The sequence below is a fragment of the Cupressus sempervirens genome, chromosome 4, assembly GCF_028749045.1.
Source record: "Cupressus sempervirens isolate cs-2001-9-10 chromosome 4, ASM2874904v1, whole genome shotgun sequence".
Classification (NCBI taxonomy): domain Eukaryota; kingdom Viridiplantae; phylum Streptophyta; class Pinopsida; order Cupressales; family Cupressaceae; genus Cupressus; species Cupressus sempervirens.
The window spans coordinates 140187515-140203386 of NC_143121.1; the positions used below are offsets into that span (position 1 = coordinate 140187515).

The window sequence follows — 15872 nt, forward strand, 5'->3', positions numbered from 1 at the left end:
GAATGAAGGAGAATAAAGGGAAAAAATCCTCAACAGTACCCAAGCTAGGGAAAAAATGTCATGTAAAGCACATTTGGATAAGAAATGAAAAGCCAACATAGGATAATTCATGAAAGCATAATGTAAAAGTGGGAAAGATGCAATCCAAAGGAGTAGACATGTCAAGAGGCTTCATAACATCGTATTTAACTCTTTTTTATTTGATCAAGACCAAAGGGGTAAATGGGAAAAGAATAGTGAAAGACTAGAATGAATGGAGGAAAATAGATATAATGGCTAAACATGAAAGAAATGAAAACAAGATCATCATAAGATAGCTCACAAGATAGCCAAATGTTTGTGTATAGGTCAACATTGTCAAGATCAAAAGAGAATGGATGAAAGATGTAGAAGAACTATGCAGGATGCTTGATTGTTAGGTTTTCCTCATGGTACTTATCCAAGGCACCACAAGGGAGTGGTTTTCACCATAGGAAAAATTTATTTCTCTTTACTTTTGCTACCAAGGTGCCTAATTACCATGTTTTCATCAAGGCACATTTTCAATCATTTTTTTCTTTCTTTTTTTTTTTCATATTTTTTTCATATTTTTTGAATTTTTTGAAAGAAATCAAGCTTTATAGATAATGCTTCTTGAAATTTTAAACCATGACATGCAAGTGAATTGAAATGATATGCTCAAAGATGCTAATAGGGAAAGGAAGATGGAAGAAAAAAATGGAGAATATGGCTTTATGTAAAGCGAGTGAGATTGGAAGATGGAAATGAAGGCAAGATCAGCATCAACACACACCTTGAAGGGTGGCGAGAGGATGAAGAAAACATGAATGAAGGAATACATGAAAGAATATGGTGAGTGGATAGAAGAGGTTGCGATTTAGGTGCATGGAATGGAAGAATGCTTTTGGAAGAAGATGAAGTGGAATTTTTTGGAAGCTTGAATGTCAACTTCAATTGTTGTTCAACATTAGACTCTCTCAAGAGAGACTTTATTGTCCATATAGTCGTAGGCCTCTTTTCATTTCTTTTTGATGATTTAGAAATAATATCTTCCATGATGGATTTTGGAACCCATACTTGTCTTATAATTTTTTTCTTAGATATCTCTTTTGACTTTATGCCCCCATGTCGATTAGAGGAGACATGGTGGTGTTCTTTTTTATATGGATTCTTGAATTGTTTCTTTTTCTTGTATTGAACATTCAAGTTACTTCCAAAAGACGTGGGACTTGTGGAAGAAGAAGGATGATATGACTGGTTAAGGTAAGTGGGTGGATGAAAAGGATTCAAGGATATGCATCTATGTTGATCTTGAGGAAAGATAGGAGAGGGAGGGACATAAGGACCCAAGATAGATAATGAATTAGGAGAGTTGGGAGGGGAAAGTGAAGGGACATAAGGACCCAAGATGGAAGGAAGATTGAAGTATTTAGTATTGGTGGGGGATGTCCAAGGATGGATGTGGAAGATACAAAAGGGTAATCAATAAGTTCATCAGCATCTATATGACAATCAAGGACATTAGCATCTTTAGAGTGAGCATTATGATTTTCAATAGAATCATGAACATCTTGAATATGAGCAACTTCTTTGATAGGAGTACTTGAAGCTTGAGAAGACTTAAGAAGAGTAGAAAGTGGAAGGGAACATGGAGTGGTAGAACAAGAAGATGGAAGACTTTGATTTTGACAAGGATCTTTGGATAGCATAAGTGTAGAGTTTTTATCTTGATTTTCAATAGGCTCAACATTGGAAGTAACAATACTATTTTTAATAACCTTAATGTAAGTATCATCTTTGGAAGGCACAACTGTATTAAAGTCATTTTGATTGTCAATAAGCTCAGCAGTGTAAGTAGTAGCTTGATCTCGATTAGGAGAAGACCTAAGACATGGTGGAATGAATGAAGAAGGACACGGAGGATCAACAGGACGATGAAATGGATTAGAGACATTGTGAAAATAATTTGATGACATGGAGGGTTCTTGATCTTGATTTTTTTTTATATTCTTTTCTTTATCATTTTTAGAGTCCTCTTGACATGAAGCCACTCCTAAGGAGAAGTGAACATGTTGGAATTGTATGGAAGACTTTGGAATAGATGATAAAAGACTAGCTGAAGTAGGCATTATAGCACATGAAGGCTTAGGCTCTTTAGGTTTAGCATTATCAAAAGTATTTGTAGTCAAGCGAAGGTTAGCTTGAGTTTCTTTAAGATGTAGCCTTTAAGGATAACTATAGGGAAGCACATGAAAAGCATTAGGATCTTTATTGGATGAAGGAATGGTAGAAGATTTGAGAGACTTAGAATATTTAGAGGATGTATGGATAGTGGAGGAAGTGGAAGATGGAAGGGGAGCATCAGAAGACAAAGGTTCAATATTAACATGATCTTGGTCAAGAGTGTAATATTTATTTATAGCATGAGGGTTCTTAGAAGAGGAACTCTTATGCCATTGATATTTTATTTCAGTGCAAAAAAAATGTTTCGCTTCCTCAAAAAATGTAGATTTATCATTTAGGTATTGTTCGCAAAATTTATCAATGTTGTTTTCAAGATTCAAGTCATATGGATTACCATCAATACCTATCTGTGACTCATCCCCTTTAAGCACAAGCATAGGAATAGGAGGACTTTTAGAACATGTAGGAATATAATAGTCATCGTCATCATAATCATTATCACTATAGACATTATAGATAGGCATATCACAATACTTTTCATGTTGTTCATTATGATATATTTCAATAAGAGGAATAAGACTCTTGGTAGAAGTAGAAGAAGAATGATATTGTGAAAAAGAGGTAGGTGAAGACGTAGATGAATGATATTTAGAAGAATCATAGTAAGACTTAGAATATGAATAATGTGAATGATATTTCAAAGAATCTTGATAAGACTTGGAAGATGAAGAATGTGAATGATATTTAGAAGAATCATGATAAGACTTAGAACATGAAGAATCTGAAAGATATTTAGAAGAATCATGATAAGACTTAATAGATGAAGAATCTGAACAATATTTAGAAGAATCATGATAAGACTTAGAAGATGAAGAATCTAAATGATATTTAGAAGAATCATAATAAGACTTAGAAAATGAAGAATCTAAATGATATTTAGAAGAATCATGATAAGACTTAGAAGATAAAGAATATGAATGATATTTAGAAGAATCATGGCAAGACTTGGAAGATAAGGAATATTTGGAAGAGGGATATTGTGATATGATATTGTGTATGATCCTAGCAAGAACGTTTGATTTCTTCCCTTTTTCCATCATTTTTGTCACAAGGTTGGCATCCATATATCTATTGGAGTAACAACACTTTTCAAATTCAATAAGGAGGTCGAGTTCATCTATGCTCAAATGATGGTTCCTAGGAAGATATTCAAGATCCATGGTTCTCAAAGAAGAAGAATCAAGCATGGAAGAAGAGAAAGGATGAATAGAAGAAGGTAGACTATATGATAATATAAGAAAAATAATCAGGAAGACATGAAGAAGAGGAAGAATGGAAATGGGAGAATAGAAAGACATTGAAGATGAAAAATAAAGAAGACCAAGAGTCATTTTGTGAAATTTGATACCATTTGAGTTCATTTGAATGTTGAGTAACATGTAATAGCACTTGTAACTAACAAGAAAGAAAAGGTACTAGTTGATAGGATAACCCTAAGAAACGTTGGTACCAAACTACGATAGTAAAAGCACTCACTTGTCCAAGAAAGAGAAATGATAAGATAAAATTTTGCAATAGGCGTAAACCAACACTACCACAAAGGTGCCCACAATTTTGGGTGAATACCCTAGCACATATGGACCAGGAGGATGATTTACCCAAATTTTAATTAATTAAAATTGAATTTTGATGAAAGTGGATGGACAAGAGATTACTAAAACTCTCCAAGCATAATATCAAATGATCTAAGGTATATCTTTCTCAATAAGGACAAGTTCTAACTCATTGAATCCAAACGAGGTCACTTGTGAAATCAATGATCACTAATTCAAAGGGTCAAAGCACAATAACCCCAGGTGCAAATAAGTTTCTAACAGTGGGGTAAGTAACCTAATTTGAACCAGATCAACCTAGGGAGACTGGAAATAATAGAATGGAAAAGTAATTTGATCATAAAGTCTTCACTCAAGAACTCAATTTTTTTTTGTTTTAAATGTCCAACTAGGTGTATCAATAGATTTTTAACCATAAACCAGGCACACAAGATAGAAATTAGGGATTTCAAGCAAATGTCTTCAAAAAAAAGCAAGGGACAAAGCAACCTTACACATGAACAAGAATATTGTCGTAGTGTCAATCTAATCCCTAGAACTACTACTGTGTATGTTTTCAAAATATTTTCCAATCACGCACATAGTCTTAGAAAAAATAATTTGGTAGCACTATGGTTCTTAGTAATGTTCAACTCTACAACTTTTGCAATCTAGAGTGAGTGAAATCCAATCTTGGCACACTAGGGTTTTGACATATTCTAAGAATTTTATCAATCAGAGATACTAAGGAGATTTGACAACCCAACAAAAGACTACACCTGTGAGGATTTCCCCCACAAGGACATTTATATAGCAGTTGCTACTACCATGTCAAAAATGAGTATTACTGCTTGAGGTAATATCCACATGGTTGACCCAGTAAAGAGAATGTCTACTATGGTTTAACTCTCTCTAATTAAGGAAGACTCACAAAGTTGTACCACATGGGGACTTGGTTTGAATTCAAGGGTTCCAAGTTTTTGATGTGCTCAAAAGGGAACATAGCATACTCCTCTAGCCTCATCACCTTACCCAAACATAGCAAACAAATTTTTTTGACAAGTTAATTTGAAATCACCTCACCAACTTTTTGAATAATTCAACAACAAACACCACCAATCTCAAAAGAGAAAGTACTAATGGATGTTGAGGACGAATCCAAGCGGAATAGTGAGATAATAACAAATATCTTTCTCTACCTACAAGGGGATCCATTGTTAAGAGGAGCTTCACATGTAAAGTGAGTGAATGAAGTTCAGTCTCTCAAGATCTCTCAAATAGTGTTCATAGGGCCTAATTACTATATGAAATATAGATGTGTGAAAGCAAATCTAGATCCAATTTTAGAGCACCAAATGAAGTGTGAATCTATGAAAGCACATAAAAACACTCAATCCAAACACATGAGATGTTCATTTTAATTCCAAATCTAGATGTTATAGAGATCCAACAAAATACCTCGTAATCCTTGTAATGCATCTTTTCTCTATTGTACCTTTTGTTTACGCTTGAATGCTCACTCGCAACAAACAAAGCAACAAGCAAAACAAGCAAACACAAGATAAGCAATATATATCCAACTTATGCAAAACTAGGGTTAGATCTAAAAATCTAATTTTTAAAAGTGATAATAATCAGAAAATAATTCAAATAAAAGCTCACATCATGCATTGATCCATTTAAAAAATTAAATGCAAGCTATTCATTAAATGCCCTTTTTAAAATTAATTTTTGACCTAGTCATCAAGATTGAACCTATCTGATATGAATTTAGATCCAAAACCCTAAATGCAGAAAAGTGAATTTTGTAAAAAATTAGAGACCTCTCCAAAAATGTTAGAATTTTAAAAATACCTTTTCATTTGTGCCCTAGGGAGCCATTTTGTCAAAATAGACCAGTTTTTGCAAATCAAATTATTGAGCCCTAATATGATCTCTAAAATAAAAACACAAAGAACCAACTTTGTTTAGAATTTAGAGAGTTTTTCAAAAATGTAGACTTTTCTAAAAAATCTCTAATTTTCTCCTTAAAACAATTTTTCATTAAAAATAAAGAAAAAATTATAAAAAATTGAAAATACCTCAAAAAAATTTGAAAATTAGATTAAAGCTTGTCTGATATATGGCCACCTTGCAAAACAAAATTTAGATTAAAATTCCTAGCTATTTGGGAGATATGATCAAATCTTTCAGATCTAGGATTTTTTGTCTCCAAACAAATCTGCACAATGGGGTTAACTCCAAAAATATATAAAACCAGCAAGTAAAGGTGGGTTGCCCGATGGTGGGTGCAAAAAATGTATGCCTAAAATGTAACCACACTTCTATGAGTCATTATATTTAAGATTGCTCAAGAATGAGGTCTTGAAAGACAACTCATAGCTCTTTATTCATGGAGTGCAAAGGTTTGTAATGGAGGCCCTCAATTTGACCTAGTTTGTGCCCATGCAAGTACACCATGAAATAAGAGATTCAAGGATAAAAATATGAATGCAAATAAAGATGCAAACTAATCTAAATGATGACAATGCAATAAAGGAAATGTAATAACAATGCAATACTAATCTATGAAAATAAATATGGATCTAAGCTAATATGCAAATGCAAGGATGAAACCTCGTGATGGAAGCTGTGGATGCATGAGAGAAGAAGACAAGAAGATAGAAGTTCTCTTCAAAAAGATTTAGTATTCAAACTCCTTTAAAAACCGCTCTTCAAACCTGCAGCATAACAATAGCATAATAATAGATGTCAAAAATGATGAGAGGGCTCTCCCTTATAAAGAAAAGTGTGGAAGTGGGAAGCTTCTCACAACCAATATGAGATAATAGAGTTTGATCCATGTGAGACAAAATTCCACCAATGAGAAAAGAGAAGAATTAAATGAGGGAAGGAAAAAAGAATTTATTTAATTTTTATTTATTTAATTTCCTTTTTCACGTGGGATTTATTTAATTCAAAGAGAGTAAGTTCTTTTAATTAAATAGGAAATATTTAATTAAATTAGAAGAGGGTTTTTTCTCTTAATTAATTAAATATGGATGGATTTAATTAAAAGAGAGTTTTTCTTTTAATTGAATGGGGACTTATTTAATTTAATTAAAAGAGAGATTTTCTTTTAATTAAACAAAACTTAGGATAAAATGATCAACCTTAGAAATGAAATAATCGAATTTGATCAAAAAAATTGATTTGAATTGATTTAATAAAATATTGCAAACCATTGATTCAGGAAATTGATAAATTGATAAATTGAATAATGGGGGCCTATAGTCTAGGTGACCATTGTAGGGTGCATACAATATATATATATATATATATATAAAACATGATTTGAGATCTGAAAAGATAATAAAATTTTAATATTTTCCTTATTGTTAAATATTTTACTTATTCTATGCATGGATAAGTTTGGGGATTAGAGAGTATTTGAGAGGTCTTGGGCTCGAGTCTATTAATTACAACACATAATAAAAATTATTAATCTTGACTTCGACCTCTTACCAATATTAAAAAAATTGGGATTAGAGAGTTTGTATCTATATTTCTATCCTATAGAGGAAACTTTTATTGTGATTGTATTGAACTTTTATTCTCCACTTCAAATAATGCGCCTCTACGTTTTTTCAATATTGAAATTTTGGGATTGCCAATATTTATAAATACCTTCATAGGGATACTAATATATTACGAGGGAAGATGCTCTTCAAGGTTAACTCATAGAATTTCATATGAAAGATAAGGCAACAATATTTAGTCTTGCATATGCTCTAGGAATGCTCATATAGATCTCGATTCTTTAGTGCACTAATTGAAGTGTGATGTGTGCCATGCAAATAGTTCTTTGATTCTCTAAATATTTCCAAACTAGTATAACAATGTATTATATGTAAATTTGTGCATAGTCAAATTTAGAGGAAATATATAGGCATGATTCATCTAAATTTAAATTTTGGAAGGGCTAGTGCATAAATACAAGGATGCCCTACAATAATAAATTTGTGCTCAATTAATTTATGGAGGAAACAAGCATGATTCAATCGAATTTGAATTTTAAAATATGAATTTGGGAAGAGCTAGTCCATGACAACAAGGATGCCCCTATAATTGTAAATTTAACATGGAACATGAAATGGGCCAATCAAAGTTGGTGGCATGCATATGAAATTATTTGCATGTGTTGGTGCAATATGCAAACAAATAGGGGAATCTAAGGGATGTGTGAATATATAGATGTCTACAAGTGGCAAATGAATAGAAATATGTATCATGAACATGTGGTTGACATAAATTAAGAGACTTGAGTTTTCATAAAATTAGACCATTTGTTAATCTTTTAATATTCAAAACTAAATACGAAATAACATACATATACAAATATAACTATTATAATATGAATGAGAATTATTGATTTCTCTTTTCTCAAATTTGCCTTATTTTTAAAATTGTTTATTTATTTATTTTTGATAAATTTAACCATTAATTGTATCACAAATACGAAACTTCAACCAAGAATAATATTATTAACATAACTAAAATATAATACCTAGCATGAAACAACTAATATCATCATGTTATATATTAATATACAATTTATCTTCCATTATTTATTATTATTAAAAATAGTTTTTAATTCCCCTCTTCTTCTTGCGAGCATTTTTTAACTGAGAACAAGTGAGGCAAGAGTCATAGTTCCTGCCATTTGAATTTTTAGTTTAAACAAAATAGAAGTAGCAATGTTCCCATTCAAGAATATTAAATGGCAACTTTTAAAAGAATTTGACTATCCAGAAGTCAATATACATTACAACAGTACATGTCTATAATGTATGCAATCAGAATCTTAATTCTAATATTTTGTCAATGACATTGATAATTGCATGATACAATCTATGTTGAATCTTGATTTGAGTGACTTGCTATTGTTTGAACAATGAAAAACTAACTTACTTTGTATTGGATACGAAGTCTTATTGCTATCAAAAACTCAATTCAAATATTTCGTCAATGATATTGATAATTACATGAGACGGTCTATGTTGAATCTTGATGTGACTTGCTATGGTTTGAATAGTGTAAAACTAGCTTGTTTGCATTAGATAAAAAATTTAGCTTCATATAAGATGGTGCTCTAGTATATTAGCACCAAATTCACCTAATAATATAAGAAATATAAAAGATAAATAAGTTAAAAGAAAATAATGCAAGAATATTATAAGAAATATAAAAGATAAATAAGTTAAAAGAAAATAATGCAAGAATAGAGAAAAATAGACAATTCACATAGTTCATGAACAATAGTATGTGAATTAAAAGTCATCTTCAACATCCTTATTTGCAAAATTTATTGTGTATGAATATAATGTGAGATTAATTAGATTATTCATTGATAATGAGTACATTGAATGCTAAAATCGAAAAATTGTAAGCCTTCTATTTTGTGTACTTTTACAATATAACTATAAAAAAAGAAAAATAATTTAGAAAGTTAATAAATATATTATCAAATCATTTACCATTTGTTATTAAAAATAAATAGATTATATATTTACAAGTTCCTTGTGGATAGTTTATAGAGTATAAAAATAGGGATGCAATAGAGGAAGAGAGAAGGTTAAAAATTTATATAAAATTCAATATTTAAGTAGAGATATTCCAAATTAATAAATATATAAGACAAAAGACATTTGGAAGAACTATTTATATAATCATTCTATATTCATAACAAAATATTTGAATTGTTGGTCTTTATATTGTTTAAAATTTACAAATATAATTTCAAATGTAAAAAATGCTAATTTTTTATTTTAATTTCTTTGATTTTTAGAATGTAAAACCTTAATTCCTAATTTTTTTATGATGTTCTTAGATAACCTTTAATAAATAAATAATTATGAATAAAATAAAATTTAATATATTTATATTAAATTATTGTCATTAAATATTTATATAAATATTCTAGTTCAGAATCAATAATTGAAAAAGTAAAATACAAAATTGAACATAATAATATAAAATACTATAAATAAAATAAAACTATATTGAAAAATATTAAGATTTAAGTTTTATTTCTTATATAAAGAAATAGTCAACATGTCATGTCATTGATATAATTACTTTTCGATCTTTATGTTTAAAATAGCTCTAAAAATGATTTTCTATGATAAAATAAGATTTCTAGAAAAGATGACATAAGCTATATTAATGCATTAAAAGTAGTGTATGAAATATCTTTATTTTTATGAAGAAAATTAATTTTACTCCTTATTATTGTTGCTCTAGGCCAATCAGAGAAGAAATAAATTATTTTGATTAAATCATTTAAATAGATGAAAAATTTAAAATGATAGTTTATGGATATATGTTTTAAAAATTCTTGACTTTGATTGGCTATTAAAAAATTAGTATTGCATCTAATGGATGCAATAGTATCTGCCATGGCAGGAACTAATAAAACTACGTAGTGTCATACTCCAAAAGCAAATGTAATGATTGATTGTCAACAAAGATAACGACTAATAAATAATTCACTAAAATAGCTTCATTCACATTATGCCAATAGGATTCAATATGCATTTTCTAAGTCATAAGGACCAAGTCTTTCTAATCATATAATTTATTATTTTGAAAAGTTTTCCAAGTTATCATCATATGTCATTATAATATTATAATATAACATGCAAATGCAACATCATAGTTTTTAAATTGGTTAGACATACACACTTGTAAAATTTGAATGATAATAATAACAAGGGGCACATGCACCAAAGTTCCTGCCTTCATGTTTTTATGGTTGACTGAAGTAGCTTTTGCAATGATCTCTATCTTGTCAACACCTCTGTGTTTTACTAATGGAAACTTATGGCTCAAGATTAGTCTTTTGTGTTTAGTGAGGAACTAATGGAAAATGTTGAAGTGTCCTTTTAAAATGGAAATGTTTATAACATTTTTTTGTATATATACAACTAAGCTAGTGTTGATATCAAGGATGCCTATGGCCCATAGGATATAATGTTATACAAAGAGAGAGCTAAAATATAATAAAAATGTTATTATAAGGACAAGTAAAGGTAGAACAATAGAGAGAGTTGAAGAGAATTTGAAAAATATTAATAATTTTATTATTTTAAGAAATATATAAATAACAATAAAAATTATATTATATGAATGAACTACTCATTTCTACCAATTCAATTATAAGTTGAAATATTTCATTAAAAAATTTGTTGATTACTTAAATCAAAGTACCAAAATATGTAGTAAGTTTGAGGGGTAGTATTAATGATATTAAAAAAACTGATCAAAATTGTAAAATAGTAGCTAGTAAAACATAGTGTAAACTTTAAAAAAATAACATTTTACAATTGTCAAAAATAAACATCAATGTAAAACTTATATATATATATATATATATATATATATATATATATATATATATATATATATATATATATATATATATATATATATATATAATCATCAATGTGAAACTAATAATAAATATATTTAAAATAAGAAATATAAAACATTTAACTTTATATTTGATTAAAATATATAAATTATACAACTTAAAAAATATTTAACTCTATAAATTCATATGAATTCTTCTTCATAAACTATCTTAAATAATAAATGCATTTAAAATAAGAAATATAAAATATTTAACTCTATATCTGATTAAAATATCTATATTTGAATAACATTTTAGAAATTACAAAATTAAACATCAATATAAAATTAATAATAAATATATTTAAAATAAGAATATAAAACATTTAACTCTATATTTGAACTTGACAAGGAAAATAGATAGAGATATAAATAACAATAGAAATTATATTATATGAATGAACTATCGATTTCTACCAATTCAATTATAAGTTGAAATATTTAATTAATTTTTTTTTTAAATTAATTTATTCTAACTACCAAAATCTTTAGAAAGTTTGAAGGGTAGTAATAGAGCAAGATTTAAAAATAGTAAATAGTAAAATATAGTGTAAACTTAAAAAAATAACATTTTACAATTGGCAAAAATTAACATCAGTATAAAATTAATAAATATATTTAAAATAAGAAATATAAAATATTTAACTTTATATTTGAAATTGTGATAATTAATATTGATTATACATTCATTGATTAAAATATATAAATTATACAACTTTAAAAACATTTAACTCTATAAATTCATATGACTTTTTCATAAACTATCTTAAATAATAAATGTATTTAAAATAAAAAGTAAAAAACATTTAACTTTATATGTGATTAAAATATCTATATTTGAATAAAATTTTACAAATTACAAAAACTAAATATCAACAATGTAAAACTAATAATAAATATATCTAAAATAAGAAATATAAAACATTTAATTCTATATTTGAACTTGGTAAAGAAAATAAATAGAGATAATTAATATTGATTAGACATTCATATGTGAGGTGAAAGATAAAAATGATTGTTTTTTTCAAAAAGTTAATCCACTTGTTGGAAAAGATAAAAGTTGTAATTAATGCGTTCATTAATAGAGTTGTTAGAAAATATTTGTATTTTTGTTGAAGAAAATTGAATTTTTTCATTGCCTTTTTTTAATCATGGCTAATGCAATTCTAAAAAATTTGTATTTTTCAATTTAAAAAAAATACAAATTAATATAGCTTTTGCAAGCATTAGTATATCTTCAAACTTTTAAATTTATGTAACTAATATGGAATCACATTATTCCATTAGTTTCGTGCCAGGAACTAATAATATCTTTGTTGCTAATAAGATCTTTGTTGCATAAGTGTAAGCAAATGTGCACTAGTGGTTAAACAATATAGATTTGCAATTTTCCTCACAATGCATAAAAACCAATATAGCTGAAATCAGATGCCTCCACTTCCTCCGATGAACTACTTATATTATAATGCAAGTAAATATTGTGTAAGTTGAAAAAAAGAACAAGTCCCAGAAACAGAAATTCTCGAAAATTCCAAATATCTAATTTTTTTTTAATAGAAAAGCTTTTTTTTTACAAAGAAACCCCAAATAATGATAGTAGTTCCGTTTTTTTTTTAAAATTATGGAGGTCATCCACAAACAAGTTTTAGGTACTTGATACAGGCCCACGTGTGCCTGAAACCTCTTCGGCTAAAAGCCAAGGACTAAAGAGGATCCACGCTGCCAAATTCGCCCGAGGCACGATCCCGACCTCATCTCCTATGATGTCTTTGGGCCTTGCACTCATCAAGACTTGATCCCTGGTGGGCTCATTTTTACCTTATAAATATGGCAATTTTTTTCGTTGATTAGACTACTTCTATATCAAAATAAAGTACTAATTTATATATTTTTATAATGAATGATAATTTTTAATAAAATTTGATTTCTCTAAACATCTTTTCTATGAATTTTGTTTGTAAAATTTAGGTGTACCAATCCGTAGGCCAGGTGGACCCCCATTAGTTAAATCATGCAATAATGGAAACCACTAGAGGCCAATTAATACTTAAAATTCTTCGCGAGTTGGATTCGAAGAAAGCTATTTTGTATCTTTTTGCGTAAAGCATTTTCTCTGTCATGTGGGCCAGATTATGAGGGCTAGTGGGATTCATATGCCGACTTAAACAAGCTCTTATTTAATATCAAATTACTCTCCAACCTGATTAGCCCGAAAAACAAGAATCTGTAGAATCCTCCACAACAGTAAACTGACAAGTGTTTTTGTCGCCCTTAATCTAAATTACACCTCCGCAAAGACATTATACTGACCCGCGGAATAAAATAAATCAAAATACTTTGAATAACAGGTAGATCTATTGGTCTCTGTCTATGGAATGAGGACGAGTTCAGACTAGTAAAAATAGTTCAAACAGTTCAGCTTCTCCTCACCTAATTGTCAACTTACCGAAGACTATCGCATGCTATGATTAGGAACTCGGAAGTGTTGATTCTAAATATGAAATAGGGAGCCTCTGACAGTGTAAGTCAACCTAAATGTTTCGCCTTTCTTCAGTTCTTCAGGACACAGTTGATTTGTTGATCAAATGGATAGTTGATTTTCCCATAGATTTGATATTCTGCATTTGTAGTTAATAACTTTGAAGTGATTGATTTGTTTGTAAAGAGATTATTTTTTCCTAGAAGCTGAGATTTTGCTTGTGGCTGCGTTCTCAGATTTTTGTTGCCTTCAAGTGGAGCTTTTAATCCATGGAAAGTGCATTTAGGGCTAGAAACTCATATTACATGGAATATGCATGTTGGGCTGGAAACTATAATGCGACTGAGAATACTTAGTAGTTTCTTCTGCTATTAGAAAATTGGGTACTGTATGCATTCATAAGTCTAATTTTGGAGCGGCAAAAACCATGTTTGGTTTGCAAGGGGATAAGTGGGGAGCAATCAGGATCGCCGTGCTTTGTCTCGCTTTGTTTCTTTTGTTTTGCAACATTAATTTATGGAATCTAAGCAGATCATGCAGTCAAGATATTATTCATTTTGCAAAAAGAAGTCTTCTTTCCTGGGAAGAAGTTTTGAAACTGTAAGTAGGCTTGTCTTAAGACTAATATGTTTTCGCTTTGTTACATTTCACCGATTCTATGATGTGTAAAATATGAAGACATTTATTGGGGAGGAATATGTATAGGGAATTGGAAGTTAATGTTTAACGCAGCAATGCAAAATCCCTGTGCCTTATGGGATTGAGGCTGATTAGAACAAATGACTATTCAAGTAAAATATTATACGTAATTATGCAATTGCGAATGCTGTTATGTAGGAAGATGGACAAGCAATACTCGCAGAGTGTTAACTTAATCCAAAATTCAACGGGGGAGCCTTTGCCTGCTCCAAATCCACTTATTGTGAAAGAGGAGTACACATTTGAAGCTCATACTGCTCCTTTTAATAGTTGCCATGCATCTACTATTGTTGAGGCAAGTGAAGTGATTTTCAATCTATTCATATCATTTATTCCATTGGCCTCTAGCATTGCTTCTGACTATGATTTGCCATTAATCTGCCTACAAAGAATCTGGTATCTACAACTAATTTGAGGGCCACAAGCATTAGAAAGGTAGTATTTTTCCCATTTCTGACTTTAAATATTCGGACTGGTTCTACAGATTGAGCCCAACCATTTATTAGTTGCATATTTTGGAGGAAGTAACGAGGGCTCACCTGATGTGAAGATATGGCTGCAAAGGTACAAGGTTTGTATTTGTTTTAAGTTGCTCAATATAGATTCTATTGCCAATGCTGTTGAATTAGAATGCAGAAGCAGAAAAGAATATACATCAAATAATGATAAAGGTGACATCTTTTATATTCTGAATTCAATCTCATACAGTTAAAAACACAACAAATGACTACAACATCATTTACAAAACTGAGACATTATTTGTCTAATATTTTTCCATCTCCATAATTTATGAATGTGAACAACAGTGTTTTCACAATAAGAATTACTAAAGATATGAAAAAATAATCACTTTAGGCAGTCTTTAGCCTATCAGCTAGTACCTTCAAAGTTCAGATAGCATACAACATTATAAAAAAATGTTGGAGAGCTGTGAATTGCCACTCAGGCATAAGAGGAGTACAAATGCCGCAAATGACAAGAAACAGTCATTCTGGTACTTTTATAAACTTTCCAGCCGGAAGAATGAACTCTATTGTTGTCTTAAAGGCTTTCTATAAACATTCCTTTTGCTAAACTGTAACATGCATTTTATTTATTGTGATATCCATTATGGTTGCAAATTGGTGGTAAGTGGTAGCTGACCCATTAGAATTTTATCCATATCTATGCTTCCATAACCAAGACCCTTAAATTGTGGTCTGTCCTTCACTGTGATGGGCTGGAGTAGTCATTCCTTGGCCATCTTTATTATGCATTCCATTCTAACAGTTTCTTCTTGAGTAAAGACCGGTCTGCTCTTCATGGTAGAGCCCTTTCTCTTCTTCAAGCTTTGATGTAAGTTCATCCTTCTCTATCAGTTTTAACTGCAATCGCTCAAGGATTCCAGCAAAGACTCAACTTGCTTCAGTCTTTTCTCTCAACTTCCAAGCTTCTCTCCAAAAAGCTTCATTTTCTCCCTAAACTAATTC

The 15872-nt window shown here is 29.7% G+C and overlaps 1 protein-coding gene across 5 annotated transcripts in view; it reads left to right on the plus strand.

The window, feature by feature from the left end:
• The first annotated feature begins 13297 nt into the window (after positions 1-13297).
• LOC149560340 (BNR/Asp-box repeat family protein) overlaps positions 13298-15872 on the plus strand; it is a 29008-nt gene continuing 26433 nt past the window's right edge. The window contains exons 1-4 of one of the 5 annotated variants that reach the window (XM_089824629.1): positions 13298-13746; positions 13941-14304; positions 14542-14698; positions 14888-14974. In XM_089824629.1, coding sequence (XP_089680755.1) covers positions 14132-14304; positions 14542-14698; positions 14888-14974 — 417 coding nt within the window. In that variant the 5' untranslated portion in view covers positions 13298-13746; positions 13941-14131. The remainder of the gene's footprint in view (positions 13747-13940; positions 14305-14541; positions 14699-14887; positions 14975-15872) is intronic. The other 4 variants (XM_089824632.1, XM_089824630.1, XM_089824631.1 and 1 more) reach the window with 4 other exon arrangements.